This window comes from Misgurnus anguillicaudatus, chromosome 10 (assembly GCF_027580225.2).
Source record: "Misgurnus anguillicaudatus chromosome 10, ASM2758022v2, whole genome shotgun sequence".
Taxonomy (NCBI): Eukaryota; Metazoa; Chordata; class Actinopteri; order Cypriniformes; family Cobitidae; genus Misgurnus; species Misgurnus anguillicaudatus.
In genome coordinates, this window is record NC_073346.2 from 36,122,501 (window position 1) to 36,139,733 (window position 17,233).

Sequence of the window (17,233 nt, forward strand, 5' to 3'; positions counted from 1 at the left end):
CCCCCCTCTGCTCTTTCTCTCTCTCTCTCTCTCTCTCTATCTCTCTGAGGAGGAAGAGGAGGTCAGTCGTCTCCAGGCACCTGCCCTAAGCCCCTCCCCTTTCCTGCAGCTCTGACATAATGCAAGTGGCCCCGCCTACTTAGCAGTCACTGTCTGTACACAAAGCATCTGTGTGGTTAGCACTACAACACAGACCTTCTCTTTAAATTCAAGAAGTGTGGTTAACCGCATAAGCCAAAGCATTTATTAATGCAGTCAGGTGTTGCGTGTAAAATCACAGCACAACATTGCAGAAGTCTTTATGTTGTCAGGTTGTTCAGGTCTCCCTAACAAATGTGCCCTGCATCACTGCATTTGAAGGTCAGTAGCATGTCTACATGGCTCTGCAAGCGCTGCATGAGGTCAACAACACATGTTTATTTATAAAAATGTCACCGGACAAATTGCAAGTGCCGATTTTTGTTCACATTTGGCCCCTATGGGCATCTTCTGTGCAGGGTTTGTGTGTTGAAAGCCATTGGGCCCATTGAGGACAGGGTGAGATATCAGACCCTACTACTGCATTGCAGTAATGTCTATCTGTGCCTACTGTATCTTCATGGCTGTCAGCCCATTGTGAGGACAAGATGAGCTGACAGCTTGCATCACCAAAAAATGTGGCCTGATCATTTGCAGCATTATCTAAAGCAGTGTAAACAGTGCTTAAAACAAATAAAAAAATCCAACATAACACTCTAAAAACAAACGGTGCTATATAGCACCAAAAGTGGTTCTTTGCTCGTAATCATAGAAGAACCGTTTTTAGTGCCATATAGCACCGGTGAAGCACCAGTGAAGCACCTGTGTAGAACCATATAGTGCTATGTAGAACCATATTTGGTGCTATAGTGGTTCTATATGGCCCCTATATGGTTCTACACAGGTGCTTCACTGGTGCTTCACCGGTGCTATATGGCACTAAAAACGGTTCTTCTATAATTATGATCCAAAGCAACAGTTTGGTTCTATATAGCACCGTTTGTTTTTTTAGAGTGAAGATAATTAGCTGTTTTAAGCTGATCTAACATGTCACCCAGGCTGGCTAAGCTGGTGACCAGCTGGTTTAGCTGGAAAATTTAACAACTGTTTTGCAGCACAGCATAAAATGTGCACCATAAGAAAAATATACAGCATAAGAAACAAAACAAAATCACAAATGTTTTATGAGTTACACTCTAAAAACAAACGGTGCTATATAGCACCAAAAGTGGTTCTTTGCTTGTAATCATAGAAGAACCGTTTTTAGTGCCATATAGCACCGGTGAAGCACCAGTGAAGCACCTGTGTAGAACCATATAGTGCTATGTAGAACCATATGTGGTGCTATAGTGGTGCTATATGGCCCCTATATGGTTCTACACAGGTGCTTCACTGGTGCCTAACCGGTGCTATATGGCACTAAAAATGGTTCTTCTATGGTTACGATCCAAAGCAACAGTTTTGGTGCTATATAGCACCGTTTGTTTTTTAGCTATAGTTATTCTTAAAGGAATATTCCACTTTTGTAGTCTGATAATCCACTATATAGAGAAAAATCCTGGAATGTTTTCCTCAAAAAACTGAATTTCTTCTCGACTGAATAAAGAAAGACATAAACATCTTGGATGACATGGTTATTAGTAAATTACTGGGATTTTTGTTTTACAGGGTTCCCACGGGTCCTTAAAATCTTTGAAAGTTTGTGAATCTGGGGGAAATAATTCAAGGCCCTTGAAGATTTTTGAAAATATACACACATAGATACTGATCATTGAAAGGGCTTGAATCTATTTTATTCGCTTTAAATGCTTATATCTTCTGTATGCGAATGTTGGTTCATACCAAAATGCTTTTTTTGCATAGTTGTGTTTGTTACATGGAAACGTCTCGGGTTACGTATGTAACTGTTGTTCCCTGAGAAGGGAACGAGACGCTGCTTCTCCCCTGCTATACTTCCTGCGTCCCTGTAACGCCATCTTTGGCAATATTTCAGATAGCGATATACTTCCTGGCTCCTGCATCACCCTGTCTTTGTCGTTAAGCCTCACCATTGGTTGAATTTGATATACACATTCAGATGCACTTACCACTGGAGGCGTCCACAAAGTGTCACTGCAGTGACGCAGCGTGAGTTCCCTCAAAAGGGAACTGTAACAATGTATCTTAAAAGGTAACATGATGTAACCTTGCTCTCACTTCAAATGTGTCCCCACATTTAGTCCTTGAATTTGAGGGTATTGGACCTGGAAAGTCCTTGAAAGGTCCTTGAATTTGAAGTTAACTAAAGTGTGGGAACCCCGGTTTTATGAAAGTGGAATATTTTTTAACTTAATGCTCTTACTCGCCATCACTTACTGCACGTTTATCTCATTTAAGAATTTTATGAATAACATAGATACAAAATGTAGGCTTTATTTCAAAGAAACATAACCCCAATCACTATAAATGTCATAAGCTATGACAGATCAGTTCTCTGAGCAATAATATTGGTTTTATATTGTATTCATATTGCATTAGATGATTCACACACTGCTGTAAAATCAGAAAGCTTGTGGGTATGCCAGTGGTGCCATGGAGTTGCTCTGGTACTGTCGGATGACGCATGTCTGTGTTCACACCCTCAGTCACATGACCGACTGATGGTGGAGCTGTGAAATATCAGTGTTTGCATTTAGCAGTCTGTGTGACTTCTTTAAATCAGACCTTATCCTCTTTAAAATCACAAAGGACATACATTTTCACAGTGCACCTTAAAAAACAATAAAAATTATGCATTTCAAAAAGCAAAGCTGTCACATTTGTATTTTATTACATTCTCATGTTACTTAAAGGAATATTCCATTTTCTTAAAAGAAAAATCCAGATAATTTACTCACCACCATGTCATCCAAAATGTTGATGTCTTTCTTTGTTCAGTCGAGAAGAAATTATGTTTTTGAGGAAAACATTGCAGGATTTTTCTCATTTAAATGGACTTTAATAGACACCAACAATTAACACTTAACTCAACACTTAACAGTTTTTTTCAACGAAGTTTCAAAGGACTATAAACGATCCCAAACGAGGCATAAGTGTCTTATCTAGCAAAAAGATTGTCATTTTTGACAAGAAAAATAACAAATATACACTTTTTAAGCACAATTTCTTGTCTAGATCTGGTCGTGATGCGCCAGCGCGACCCCACGCAATACGTCATGACGTCAAGAGGTCACAGAACACGAACGCGAAACTCCGCCCCAGTGTTTACAAGTGTGGAGAAAGAGGACCGTTCCTACGTTGTTGTATGTCAACTGATACTAATTAATGTCTTTGTGTCAGTTTATTGTTTACAATGGTCCGCAAATGTGCGTTTTATATATGTAACACGTGACCTCCCTACGTCACTACGCATTTATGTTAGGTCGCGCTGGACCAGACCTAGACGACCTAGAAGTTGTGGTTTTAAAGTGTATATTTTTTATTTTTCTTGTCAAAAATTACAGTCGTTTCGCTGGATGGGACCCTTGTGCCTCGTTTGGGATTGTTTGTGGTCCTTTGAAACTCTGTTGAGGAAAACTGTTACGTGTTGAGTTGGGTGTTGATTGTTGGTGTCTATTAAAGTCCATCAAAATGAGAAAAATCCTGCAATGTTTTCCTCAAAAAACATAATTTCTTCTCGACTGAACAAAGAAAGACATCGACATTTTGGATGACATGGTGGTGAGTAAATTGTCTGGATTTTTCTTTTAAGAAAATGAAATATTCCTTTAAGCAACAACCATCAATGTGTATTTTACATAATACTCTTTCGATCACTTTGCATTAATGGCTTTTTTATTGGACTTGTGTTTGATATTGATGTCAAATAGGAAAAACATAAGACAAATTGCATATTTTGGATATTCATGCTCAAATTCATTTTCTTTTTTAAAGTTACTTTTTTGGCCCATTTGCCTTTTTATTGATAGACAGTAATTGAGAGACAACAGGAAAGTACAGGGTGGAGAGAGGGGTATGGGATCGGCAAAGGACCTCGAGCTGGGATTCGAACTCGGGTTGCCGAAAGTGCGTTTGCACCATATATCGGAGCACTGTCCACTACACAATTGGCTCTGACCAAAATTCATTTTAAATGATAAACTAAAATCTAAAATGACAGAGCAACATTCACTGTCTGTACAGAGTAACACCGTAGAGTCCTAATTTGGCATGGTATGTTTTGATATTGTTATTGATTTACTCTCTCACTTTCTCCATCTCTCTCTCTCTCTCAGGTCTCATTGTGTATCTGGGTATGATGGTTGGTGCCTTCGTATGGGGAGGTCTGGCAGACAGAATCGGGCGCAGACAGACCCTTCTTATATCTCTCTCCATCAACAGTGTCTTTGCGTTCTTCTCCTCGTTTGTTCAAGGATACAGCTCCTTTCTTTTCTGCCGTCTGCTTTCTGGTGTGGGGTAAATGAAAGTTTTTGCACTTATTAACAAATGAAACTACCATAATAAAGTAAGCATTTATTGGCTTCTTACCACCGTCTTATGCTTCTGATTCTCTCTCTGCAGGATTGGTGGTTCTATACCCATCGTCTTCTCGTATTACTCTGAGTTTCTGTGTCAAGAGAAGCGTGGTGAGCACCTCAGCTGGCTCTGCATGTTCTGGATGTTTGGAGGCATCTACGCTGCTGCCATGGCCTGGGCCATCATACCCCACTATGGTAACCATCGAGCTTTAATTTTTGGCTTTCTACTGTGACCTTAAGGAAGACACTCAGTCTTGGGATACTTCAGAAGGTCTTAATGTTAAACTTCAAATGCATTGTGGTGATATCACAATGATATAGCAACAGATTAGACTAAGTCTGGTCTAGTGGTGATGAATAAAGAGTGCAGGAGCATAAAAATTATCTAAAAATTATAAAGTTTTTTTCAATTTTTTTGCTTCCCCCTTTAGGCCAAATAAAATAATAATGACTCTCCTTCAAAGAAAGGGGTAAATGAAGTAGTTTACAAAATTATAATGGTTGATGCATTTCTAAAAAGGATATATTTTATAATATTCATTGTTTATCATTATGTATACATGTTTACTCTAAGTGGGTATTACTGTAACTCAGTTGGTGGAGCATTGCCACTGCAAATGTTTATGGGTTCAACTGCCGGGAACTATAGGGGTCTTAAAGAAATGTACCCAACCCGAAATGACCTGAATCACTTTTTACCTGAGCCCGACGTGCAAAAATTTTTTTTAAGAAAGACCCGACCCGAGACGAACCACAGAAAATTACACCCAGGTCTGACCCAGTGGCAATTTTCTTACCCGCATGTAAATGGCACCGACGTGTCGCAGTCTGCAGCCCCGCACACACCTGTCAGACAGAAAGAAACCGCAATCAATTTGGCCCGCTGCTCCATTTATTTTACTTTGTTATCTGACGATGACACCAAGGTAACGGCAAAATTGATTGACAGGTCTGGCTCAATGAAATTTAACCAACCGCCAGCCAAACAATATTGCAAGCGCTCATGGCAAACAGAGGACACACGCAAGACACTTTGGGTCTTCTCGGGTCTGTTCGGCAAAAACACATTCATTTAAAATTACTCAAGACCAGAGGCTGCTAATATTAAGCCTGACCCATGAACGAGGCACGTGTGAAACTTTTTTGGGTCGGATCTCGGGTCTAAGTGGACCTGTAAAGACCTCTACCGGTAACACACATAGGGTTAAAATTGTATAGCTTGAATGCAGTGTACATTGCTTTAAAGGGATCATATGAAGTTGTTAAAAAGAACATTATTTTGTGTATTTGTTGTAATGCAATGACTGCTCTTCCAAGGGGTGCAAATTCAAAATAAATGTTCGAAGTGTCATGTGTGTTGCTCGTGTTTTCAAAATATGTGTTTGTTGCGTCATGTGAACCATGTGCATCACATGTTTTGTGAAAATAAGTGCCTGCTGCACACGCGTCAAAGCCGTTTATGATAAAAGAGACGCTCACGTTAACAAAATACACGCAAGACACTCCCTTAACAGTAAATTCTGATTACGCATGCGTCTTATCATAAACCCTTTAGACGCGTCTGCAGCAGGCACTAATTTTGACAAAACATGTGATACACAAAGGATGTGCAGAACACATATTTTGAAATGACAAACCACACACATGACGGGCTACATACAGTTGGGTTCAAAATTATTCAACCCCAACTGAAATTGATTGTTTTGGCCGGTTTGACATTGATTTTGATCATTCAGTCATCCTGCTTACAATTACATCAAAGAGGCATGTGTAGGTCAGACAAATATAACATAACATTTATAATGAAATAACCACAAATGTCTTTTCTGTGCTCACATCATTAACAGTTTTATTCAACCCCCAAGTGACATTCAATCTTAGTACTTAGTACAACATCCTGTTACAGTTAAAACAGCTTTTAAACGTGAAGCATAGCTTGACACAAGTGTATTGCAGCGATTTACGGCTATCTTCGCCCATTCATCATGGGCAAAAGCCTCCAGTTCAGTCACATTCTTAGGCTTGCGCAATGCAACTGCTTTCTTTAAGTCCCACCAGAGGTTCTCAATCGGATTTAAGTCTGGTGACTGCGATGGCCACTTCAAAATGTTCCAGCCTTTTTTCTGCAACCATGCTCTAGTGGTATTGGAGGTATGCTTGGGATCATTGTCCTGTTGAAAGGTCCAACGTCTCCCAAGCCTCAGGTTTGTGACGGACAGCAACACATTGTCATCCAATATCTCCTGGTACTGAAGAGAATTCATGGTACCTTGCACACGCTGAAGTTTCCCTGTACCTGCAGAAGCAAAACAGCCCCAAAGCATGATTGACCCCCCACCATGCTTCACAGTAGGCAAGGTGTTCTTTTCTTCATAGGCCTTGTTTTTCCTCCTCCAAACATAGCGTTGATCCATGGGCCCAAACAGTTCTAATTTTGTTTCATCAGTCCACAGAACACTATCCCAAAACTTCTGTGGTTTGTCCACATGACTTTTGGCATACTGCAGTCGACTCTTCTTATTCTTTGGAGACAGCAAGGGGGTGCGCCTGGGAGTTCTGGCATGGAGGCCTTCAGTACGCAGGGTGCGCCGTATTGTCTGAGCAGAAACTTCAGTACCCACATCTGACAAATCTTTTCTCAGTTCCTCAGCAGTCACACGGGGACTTTTTTACACTCTACGCTTCAGATAGCGCAGAGCAGTCGCAGTTAGCATCTTTTTTTTGCCACGACCAGGAAGCGTTTCAACAGTGCCCTTTGCCTTGAATTTGCGAATTATGCTTCCTATGGTGTCTCTTGGTATGTTTAACATCTTTGCAATCTTTTTATAGCCATTGCCCTTCCTGTGAAGATTAATCACCTCTTCTCTTGTCTTCCTGGACCATTCTTTTGACTTCACCATGTTTGTAACCACACCAGTAAATGTTTAGAAGGAGTTGAGTATCACAGTCATTTTAAAGCTGCATAATTGGTGCTTATTAGGCTTTATTGCTGTTCCCTGACATCCATAGGTGTTTTCAATACCTGATTGAAAACACTTCAATGAACCTCTGTTCTTCAGAGTGGTAGTTCTTTAAGGGGTTGAATAATTGTGTCAATGAAGAATTCACAAAAGAAACATTTACTACTATATTACAAAACCAATTGATGTCATTTTAGTTGCATATGGTTCTTTAAGAAGTCATTGTAGGATTTCATTCTGAATACAATTACAAATGTACACTAAATTCCCTAAAACCCTTAACAGCATTGGGGGGTTGAATAATTTTGAACACAACTGTATATGTTGTGATGAACTTCGCATCGTGCGCCCTCAAAAAAAGTCACCGGCCGCCACTGTTATAGTGAAAATAAAAATTATGCCGTCTTTTTTTTTGCATATACATTTGGGTGTTGTTACGCAAATCTTCCCACACAGTGACATAGATATGTGGGGCCATGTTTAAATAAGGCATTTTAGAAAGTATATCTATATGTATAAGCACAAACAGCTTTTAATACTCCAAGAATAAAGGAAACATGAAATCGCATCATATGACCCCTTTTAAAGCATCTAAAAAGTAAAGTGTCTGCAAAATTCACAGATTTGAAATATTTTGAATAAATTAAAATATTTTTTATATAAAATGAAAGATTTATCTCAGTTGATTAATGCATGTCACCTCGTGTTAACCAGGCTGGAGCTTCCAGATGGGATCAGCCTACCAGTTTCACAGCTGGCGAGTGTTCGTGCTGGTGTGTGCGTTTCCGTCTGTCGCCGCTATCGTGGCTCTGACCACCATGCCAGAGAGCCCACGTTTTTATCTGGAGGTCAGTGACAATACACATCACAGTTACACGAGCTTCTTGAGACTTGCTTATGGATGCTGTTATAGATAGAATAGAGACAGTCATCACTAGAAAAAAACTGATTGTGAAGTCTGATTGTGATTGATTTTCATATATCATATAGCTATGTCATAATGTAAATATATAATGTTGACAAAATAAGATCAGAGTGTTTATATACACTCTTAAAAATGTTGGGTCATTTTCAACCAAGCGTTGGGTCAAAAAGGGACGAACCCAGCCCTTGGATTAAATTAATCCAGAAAATGGTCATATTTTACTATTTTTGGCTGAAACAACCCAGCATAGATTAAACTACAATGCAGCCGGTTTGGTTTGTCCCTTTTTGACCCAATGCTTAATAACCTCATAGCTACATCTATGTCTCTGTTGCTCATATAGAAATCAAATTGGTAAACATGGATACCAAAATTTATTTTGCCCCAAGAATGATTAGGGCCTGCTTGCAGACCGTATTCATAGATAAATGTGTATGCCAGTAACGCAGAGTTGGTTTTATGGCAATGTTTGTGATTTTACAGAACGGGAAACATGATGAAGCCTGGATGATTTTGAAGCAGGTCCACGATACGAACATGAGAGCTAAAGGTCATCCTGAGAGAGTTTTCTCTGTGAGTATTTCTACACTCACTCCTCGATCCAATAGGATGCAAAACAGAAATGATCGGTGGGAATTTTTAATTTCTCTATAATGCATAATAAATGAATAGCAGTTAAGCTAATGAGATTTCTTTTGTCTGGCCGGACTTGAAATCAAATTTCTCGCTTTTAAATTAACAAGAACAATAAACAGTTAGCACATAATGAATTTTCTTAATAAAATGCACTAATTAAATAAGAAGTTAAATGAAAAATTATGTCTATGATCTCTTTATTATGGGCTGACTGTTGAGTAAAAGCAATAAGCAAGCTGTATATAAAAAATAATAACAAGAATGAATCCTCCTAAAAATCTGATGTACATGTACAAAATAAATGACAACGGGCCGTTAATTTATTCAAAAATAATGCACACCCAAGATGGTAATGCGTTGTGCCGTTATACAGCGGGTGTGCATTATTTTCCAATAATTTAAGGGACCGGAGTAAATAATTACACTTATACCACTGAAAAGACATTGCTCCGGTGGTTACCGTATTTTAAGACATTTGACAGGTCAGGTGTGCGTTTATTAAAAAAATAATGCATACCCATTGAACATTTCTCAATCAATCAGAATAAATCATTCAACAGCCTTGTGGTATTAACTTGTTAATAATGTATCATCATCATCATCATCATCATCTTCATCATCATCACATATTGTGATATGCACAGGTCACTACCATTAAGACGGTGAAGCAGATGGATGAGTTGGTTGATATGGGTGGAGAGGCCGCAGCATGGCACCAGCGCTGGAGGGTCAAGCTGACAAACCTCTTTCATCAGGTACTGTACAATACACATTGCACTAATGTAAGTTTGCAGTTTGCAACCAGTCCTTTAAATGTTTTATAAAGCGTGACTCTAGACCACAAAGCCAATAAGGGTCAATTGAGATTTATACATCATCTAAAAGCTGAAAAAGCTTTCTATAGATTCATGGTTTGTTAGGATAGGACAGTATTTGGCCAAGATACAGCTATATAAAAAATCTGGAAACTGAGGGTGCAAAAAAATCTAAATATTGAAAAAATCACCTTTAACTAATAATAATAATAATAATAATAAGTTTATTTGAACATGTAATAAAAATACAAAAATATACATATATATAATAATAAAGTATTTATACTGTGTATACATACATGCAAAACAAACAAAAAAAAAATATAAAAATAAAAATGACAGATAACTAAGGACATGTACTTCTCAGCATTTTCAACCAAAATTATTATAAATAATAAATAATTCAAAAACAAAAATATATTCCCATGTTCAAAAGGAGTAGGAAGAAGTTCATAAACTTTTCAAATCCCACCCCCTTTCTCTAGTTTTATCAATTAGATAAATACACAAGGATTCCACACAATTCTTATTTACATAAATATTCACCTCATATCTACCTACCTACAGCTCACATATACCCATACATACATAGACCACAGACAGATGCAAACATGCATACATACAACACTATTTTCATTTCTTTCAATATACCATGCTATAACCTCAAGTACTTTTTATAGCCATTCAATACATGATTTTTAAATAATCTCTTGAATTTACTAATTGTTGTACATGATTTCATCTCGTCACTGCAGCTATTCCATACATTAACTCCTTTAGTTGTAACACAGTGATATTTGGCATTTGTTCTAATATGTTTCTTTTGAAAAACTGACTCTCCTCTTAAGTTATGCTTGCTATCTCTCATTTGAAACAGCCCTTGGATACTGTTCGATAGCTGATGATTTTTTACTTTGTACATAATTTGTGCAGTTTTAAACTCAACCATATCTCTAAATTTTAGAACTTTTAATTTAATAAAAAATGGATTAGTTGATGCTCTATAAGTGGTTTTATTTACAATTCTTAAGGCTCTTTTTTGAAGAATAAAAATAGGTTCAGTGTTCGTTTTGTAAGTGTTCCCCCACACTTCCAAACAGTAAGTAATGTATGGCATTATGAATGCCTCATTCTCATTCCCCGCCAGCCTTTTTTTTTTTTAAAGTTGCCGCCAGCATTTTTTGTGATTTTGACAAAAGTTTCACAAAATGCCTTCCAGGAAATTTTCTTCTAAAAATATATAAACATACAAATATGAAATGAAAGAACAGAGCCTCTGCGTTCAAACAACAAACAAACAAACAAACAAAACAGGGAAAAAAACTTTTTATCCTATCAAGATTTTTTCTCTGCTTATGAACTCTTAAATATGAGTATTTTTCTTCAAAAATTGTTAGAGATCAGATTCAGAATGATTATCAAAACATACACGTAGTGTGAATAAATAAAAAAAAATGTTTGCTTCAGTTTTTTTTATAAATCGGGTAAGTGGCATTACCAAGGGCGTAGGTTTGCTCCTGGCATTGGACATAAATAAAATGGTCGCATTGCAAAAACAAGACAAAGACAACTCAGTATGCTCTTTACTCAGTGACATCTGACTCGCCACCCCCGGTGCCATCCCAAATGTAATGTACTATAATAAACAATTTGTTATGTCCTAGAGCCTAATAAACAGTAACTGTTTAAGTCTTTGACAAAAAAGAAAAGAAAATCACTTTGTAACATATATGAATCCATATTTACTTTATAACATTGAAGAATATGCAATTAATATTTAATTCTTAATTTAATTTTGCCAAAAAATCCCAGTGTTAAAGTAGGTATGTATATCATGCTGTTTCCTGAACAACGTTTATTAACGTTTCTGTAGTTCACATTCAATCTTCTTTTCATTAACAGACAGTTAATCAGTGTGAAAAAAATAGTTTAAGTTTAAAATGCAACCTTACATTATGTCTACATCTGTGCAAGTAATCACCACAGTGCAGTAATGTAAAGTATTCAGCAATCATGACATGAATTCATGTTTTTACCATGTTGGGGTTATTTTCTTTCATGGATTAGGGACCCCCTAAATAACCTTGCCACCCCATTTATAAAAGGTTGACACGCGTTTGCAACTCCTCAGGTTAACATGGGATTGTCGTGTATTGGTGAAACGAACACTGTCCTTGAATCATTATGTGACACAACTTGTTCCGTATTTTGTGCATGAAACAGTTACAGTGGGTATAATAATACTTTCTTCCTTACTTACCTGTAGCACGAATAATTATGCGCGTCTTGTTGAGTGAACTTTGGCGCGTTGTACAAAGTGAAACCATCCTATCACAAGTAGCGAGTCATGAGACAAGCGTTAGAGAGGCGGGACTCAAGAAATGCTAATCCAATCATATTAGCAATGTGAGTTAGAGAGGCGGGACTAAAGAAATGCAAAGCCAATCATATTAGCATTGTGAGTTAGAGAGGCGGGACTCAAGAAATGGTAATCCAATCATATTAGCATTGTGAGTTAGAGAGGCGGGACTAAAGAAATGCAAAGCCAATCATATTAGCAATGTGAGTTACGGAGGCGGGCTTTGCAGAGAACGAGAGCTGTTAACCGTTTGTGTACCACATTGAGCATTATTTTTACAGAACGGGATTGCAAAAGATTTTTTATCTCAATTAAATGATTACTGAATAAAATATAATAAGTAAAAAATAGAAAACACAAGAATAAGACGGACATCAGTGGTTATATATTAATACAGATTAATTTTGGTCGAAATTATTGCTAGGGACAATTCAGTCTTCCCTGAATATTGGTAAGGACATGTCCCTAGCGTCCCACCCTAAATCTACGCCCATGGGTATTACAGATAACCATAAAAACTCATCAGGAACACGTTTTGGTCATGCAAATGTTTTCTCTTAATTGACCAGATAACTTGTCAATGGTGGGGAAAGAGATAAAGTTAAACTACTTAGGAACACATAGATAACCACCGTTTGTTAATTGTTCAGAAAGCGTTTTTTGGTTGTGCATTCCAATTAATTTCAAAGCAACTGCAGTTGGTTTGTTTTGATTTAAACCTTCATAACTTAAAAAATACAGCTAAGTAGCATCATAAAACAAAATAATAACACGATAACATAATAATAAACATGTTTTGACAAAAATGTTAAAAAATGGATTTATCTCGTTTTGCAACGAAACTCTTCATTTCCAGATTTTTTTTTTTTACAAAATATCTTCATGGAACATGATCTTTACTTAATATCCTAATCATTTTTGCCATTAAAAAAAATCTATAATTTTGACCAATACAATGTATTATTGGCTATTGCTAGAAATATAACCGTGCTACTTAAGACACATTTGTAGCTTTTTATCTAGTCAAGGTTACATGATAAAAAACAAACTTTTTTATTTTATTTTTTGTGCAACTTCATCACTTACCATCTTCAAGATTTCTGTTTGAAAAAGATTTTGTAAGCGTGTTTCTAAATATTTTTTTTGCATTCTAGTTTTTGTTTTATGAAAAAATTGGTTTGGGTCAACTAGGCAGGGAGCTTTGAATTGAGAGCGTATAGATGTATGAAGTACATGTCTTTGCTTCCTGTTACATCTCCCCTTTAGGTTGCGTTTTAACTTTACCTTTTAAAATTTACATTTTAATGGTTGTTTACAGGTGTGGAGCAACTTCCTGACCATCTTTAATCCGGAATACAGGAGGATCACATATATGCTGATGGCCGTGTGGTTTTCCATGTCCTTCAGGTAAACACAGTCAAATAATTTTCTTAATGTAATCCAATAATGAACTCTGCTTTATAAGGTACTTTTGTGTTATTGTAGCTCAAATGGTAAAGCATTGCGTTAGCAATGTAAAGGTCATGGGTTCGATTTCCAGGGAACACATATATGGCATTATGCACCAAATGCATAAATGTGAATGTATATGGGTTGTTAAAGAGGTCCAATTTAAGTTGGACGCTGACTATGTAGAGAGACAGGCAATTTGCTAGGTTTTATGAGATATTGATAAGGATTTACATGTTTTTCAATGTCTTTTTGCTCTCCTTTCTGCTTTGCAGCTACTACGGTTTGACTGTTTGGTTCCCTGACATGATCAAGTATCTGCAGAGACAAGAGTACTCCTCGCGCACTAAAATCTTTATCAAAGAAAAAGTGGAGCATGTGACCTTTAACTTCACCCTAGAGAACCAGATCCACAGGAATGGAGAGTACTTCAACGACAAGTATGCGCTGCTTTATACATATTTCAGTAAACTGAAGTGTACTTTTTAATGAAACATGAAATGTAGTATTGTGTAATTCTGCTTTTTTAAGAATATTTCAGGTTAAATGCACATTTGTGTAAATATACAGATGGGAAGACTTGTGTAAAAGTGCAACAGAATTACTGCATATAAAAAGTGTTTCAAATCATTCACTAAGGTAGCTGCCTATGTGGACAGCAACACATCTCAGTAGATTTAAAAACAAAAAAGCTTTGATGTAAAGCTTTGATTGTGTAATAGTCCTTAAGCGCTTGTTGAACCAGTAATTACTGTGTGATTTGCACTTCTGTTCACAGAAAATGGCACAATTATCACCAGATTTTTTTACTTCCTTTAGAAGAATTAAAAGATTAAATCTAGCCAATTGGGATAAAGATATTAGTGACTTTCATGGACTAATCTGTAATCTTTACAGTGCTTTTAGTACGCATACAGTATGGGTCAATGACTTAACATGCATATTTTAGTGTTTGGGGGCATTATGTACTATACAAATAACTTGATACATGTATGAAATGTGCCACTTTATTTATATCTATTTAGGTTAAATACATTTTCAGTATTTTTTAATAATAATAATTCATTTTTGTTTTGGTATCTTAAACTTGCAAGCGGGGTAACTGTCCGTACAAATTAGCAATTTAATTGAACTGTTAACAATGGTATTTAAATTATTACAAATTTTGAATAATACACTATAGCATTATTTTTTGTTTGAACCCTTTTTCTATTTATACATTTCAGGAATATCAGTAGTTGTTAGGATGTTAGGGCAATTAAAAGCTTTTGTATGTTCTCAAATGTGAAGGTAGTACAACCACAATCATGGGCCTTTTATTAAGAAGTTAACAAGTATAAACCATTAACATGATATCACATCATTCAGTAAACCCCATGTGATCTTTATGCCTGAATAAAAAGTTTGTAGATTTCTCAAATACTGAAAAAATAGCTGGTACACTTTCTGCGTCAGGTGGTACAACCAATGTAAAACTAGAACAAATGCTATGTTATCAAATACATTTTTATTGTGTTTAAAAAGTATATTTATGAATTTGATATCACAGCTTATACGTACATGTATATCCAAGTAAACATCTGTTAAATGTTAATTCATTGCAGAGGTCAGGTGGTGCAACCAGAAAGTCAAAAAGTGAAAATGAATGCCCCCTTAGAAATAAAAAAACATTAAGCTAAATTATTTAATAAGCTAATAATTTAGCTAATGATTTTAGTTTTAATAAATGCAAGCTAAGGTTGTATATAATTGTTATTATACTTTTTTTATTATTGTTTAAAAGGGAGTCAATTTCCATAGACCTCCATGTTAAAATGCTAAACTTTACAGCAGAAAATAATATGTTTACCAGGTACAAAAATAGTTTTTGTTCTGTATAGCTTATTTTCCCCTTCATGACATCTGCGAGGATGGTGAATTTTTTTGTAACTCATCCGTTTAAATTATATTAAGCCTTAAAAATCTGCATAATTAAGGGCGTGGCCACTTGAGTGACAGGTAAACTGCCACTGCTGTCACTACCGTCAAGCTAGGTGGCGTGGTTTCAGCAACCAGCCACCTCAACTTCACCCACTTCACGCCTATTTACCCATTTTCGGTTATCTGTCAGTAATGCGGGTTGAAACGTGACAAAGATGGCAACGGCAGGCTCCACCCACTATTGGCTTCAAAAAAACCTTCACAATGGGTGACGTCACGGACACTACGTCCAAATGTTTTACAGTCTATGATTGAAGCTTATCTGGCAAATAGACAATGATTGGTTGTACCACCTGACATTTTTTGGAGAAAAAAAACGTTCAATTAACAAAATTTTAGGTTTGCCAAGACATTAAAGTCAAAAGAGATTTCAAGCTTTCAAACATCTCACTATGAAATGGTCAAATTTTGAATGATCTGAGCTATGCTTTCTACAGTCATTCTAAAACTGTACACTGTTAAGACAGCAATTGCCTCATTTGTGTCTATTTCTATGTTTTACTCCCAAAAAAGGCATCTCTTTGAAATATGTTTAGAGAAATGTCTAAGGCAGTGTGTAGTGGAAGAGTTTCTGTTTGTGCCTTCTGTGCTATAAAAGAAAAACATCTAATCAATCTCAATTCTTCCATGTCATTAAAGGTTCTTAAATCTGAAGATGAAGTCTATGGTGTTTGAGGATTCCCTGTTTGAGGAATGCTACTTTGAAGATATTACGTCAAGCAACACCTTCTTCAGAAACTGCACCTTCATCTCCACCCTTTTCTACAACACTGGTGAGAAGATCTCAAATATTACTAGCGGATATAACAATGCTGTGAAGATTTTCTTGAGTTGACATATGCAATACTGTATTTGGATTTAAGCTGTAGTCTGTAGAAGGTATTACTTGTTGTATAAGGATAAATATATATTGTGTTTCACCGCTGAAAATATTTCAGGTTTCCTAGCAACACCAGATTCTTCCCCGGCTTTCTTTGACAAAATGACAATCTGCATTTTTATGACTCATTTCATGCTGGGCGTTTATGATTGTTATTCTAAACAGCCGTCAGATGAATGCTGAGACTCCAAAGCTCTGTGAGCTGCAAAAACCTAGTGAGCTGTCTACCTAGACAACATTTTAAGATAGAGTTTGATCAAAATTGTCAAACGAAAGGCTTTTAATACTGAATTGAAAGTATTAGTAAAAATAGGTTAATCTATATGTAAAATTATGTACAATGATACAAAGCAGTGGCGGCTGGTGACTTCTTTTTTTGAGGGTGCTTAATGCGAAGTTCGTCACAACATTTATGTTGTTTTTTCAGTAAACCTATGTGCATTACCCAAAATAAGTGCCTGCTGCAGATGCATCTAAAGGGTTTATGATAAAAGAGACGCTCACGTTTGCCAGATACTCACATAATCTCATGCATAATCAGAGTTTACTGTTAGGGGAGTGTCTTGCGTGTATTTTGTGAACGTGAGCGTCTCTTTTATCATAAACAGTTTTGACGCGTGTGCAGCAGGCACTTATTTTGACAAAACACGTTATGAACATGGTTCACATGATGCAACAAACACATATTTAAAAAAAGCAAGCAACACACATGACA

At 36.6% G+C, this 17,233-nt stretch overlaps 1 protein-coding gene across 1 annotated transcript in view; it reads left to right on the top strand.

Annotated features, from left to right (window-relative positions):
- Positions 1-17,233, top strand: part of sv2a (synaptic vesicle glycoprotein 2A) — a 45,094-nt gene that overhangs the window by 20,995 nt on the left and 6,866 nt on the right. Inside the window, exons 3-10 of the mRNA XM_055211216.2 lie at positions 4,272-4,452; positions 4,558-4,709; positions 8,189-8,322; positions 8,883-8,972; positions 9,680-9,790; positions 13,528-13,616; positions 13,934-14,098; positions 16,278-16,411. Of these exons, the coding sequence (XP_055067191.1) occupies positions 4,272-4,452; positions 4,558-4,709; positions 8,189-8,322; positions 8,883-8,972; positions 9,680-9,790; positions 13,528-13,616; positions 13,934-14,098; positions 16,278-16,411 (1,056 nt within the window). The remainder of the gene's footprint in view (positions 1-4,271; positions 4,453-4,557; positions 4,710-8,188; positions 8,323-8,882; positions 8,973-9,679; positions 9,791-13,527; positions 13,617-13,933; positions 14,099-16,277; positions 16,412-17,233) is intronic.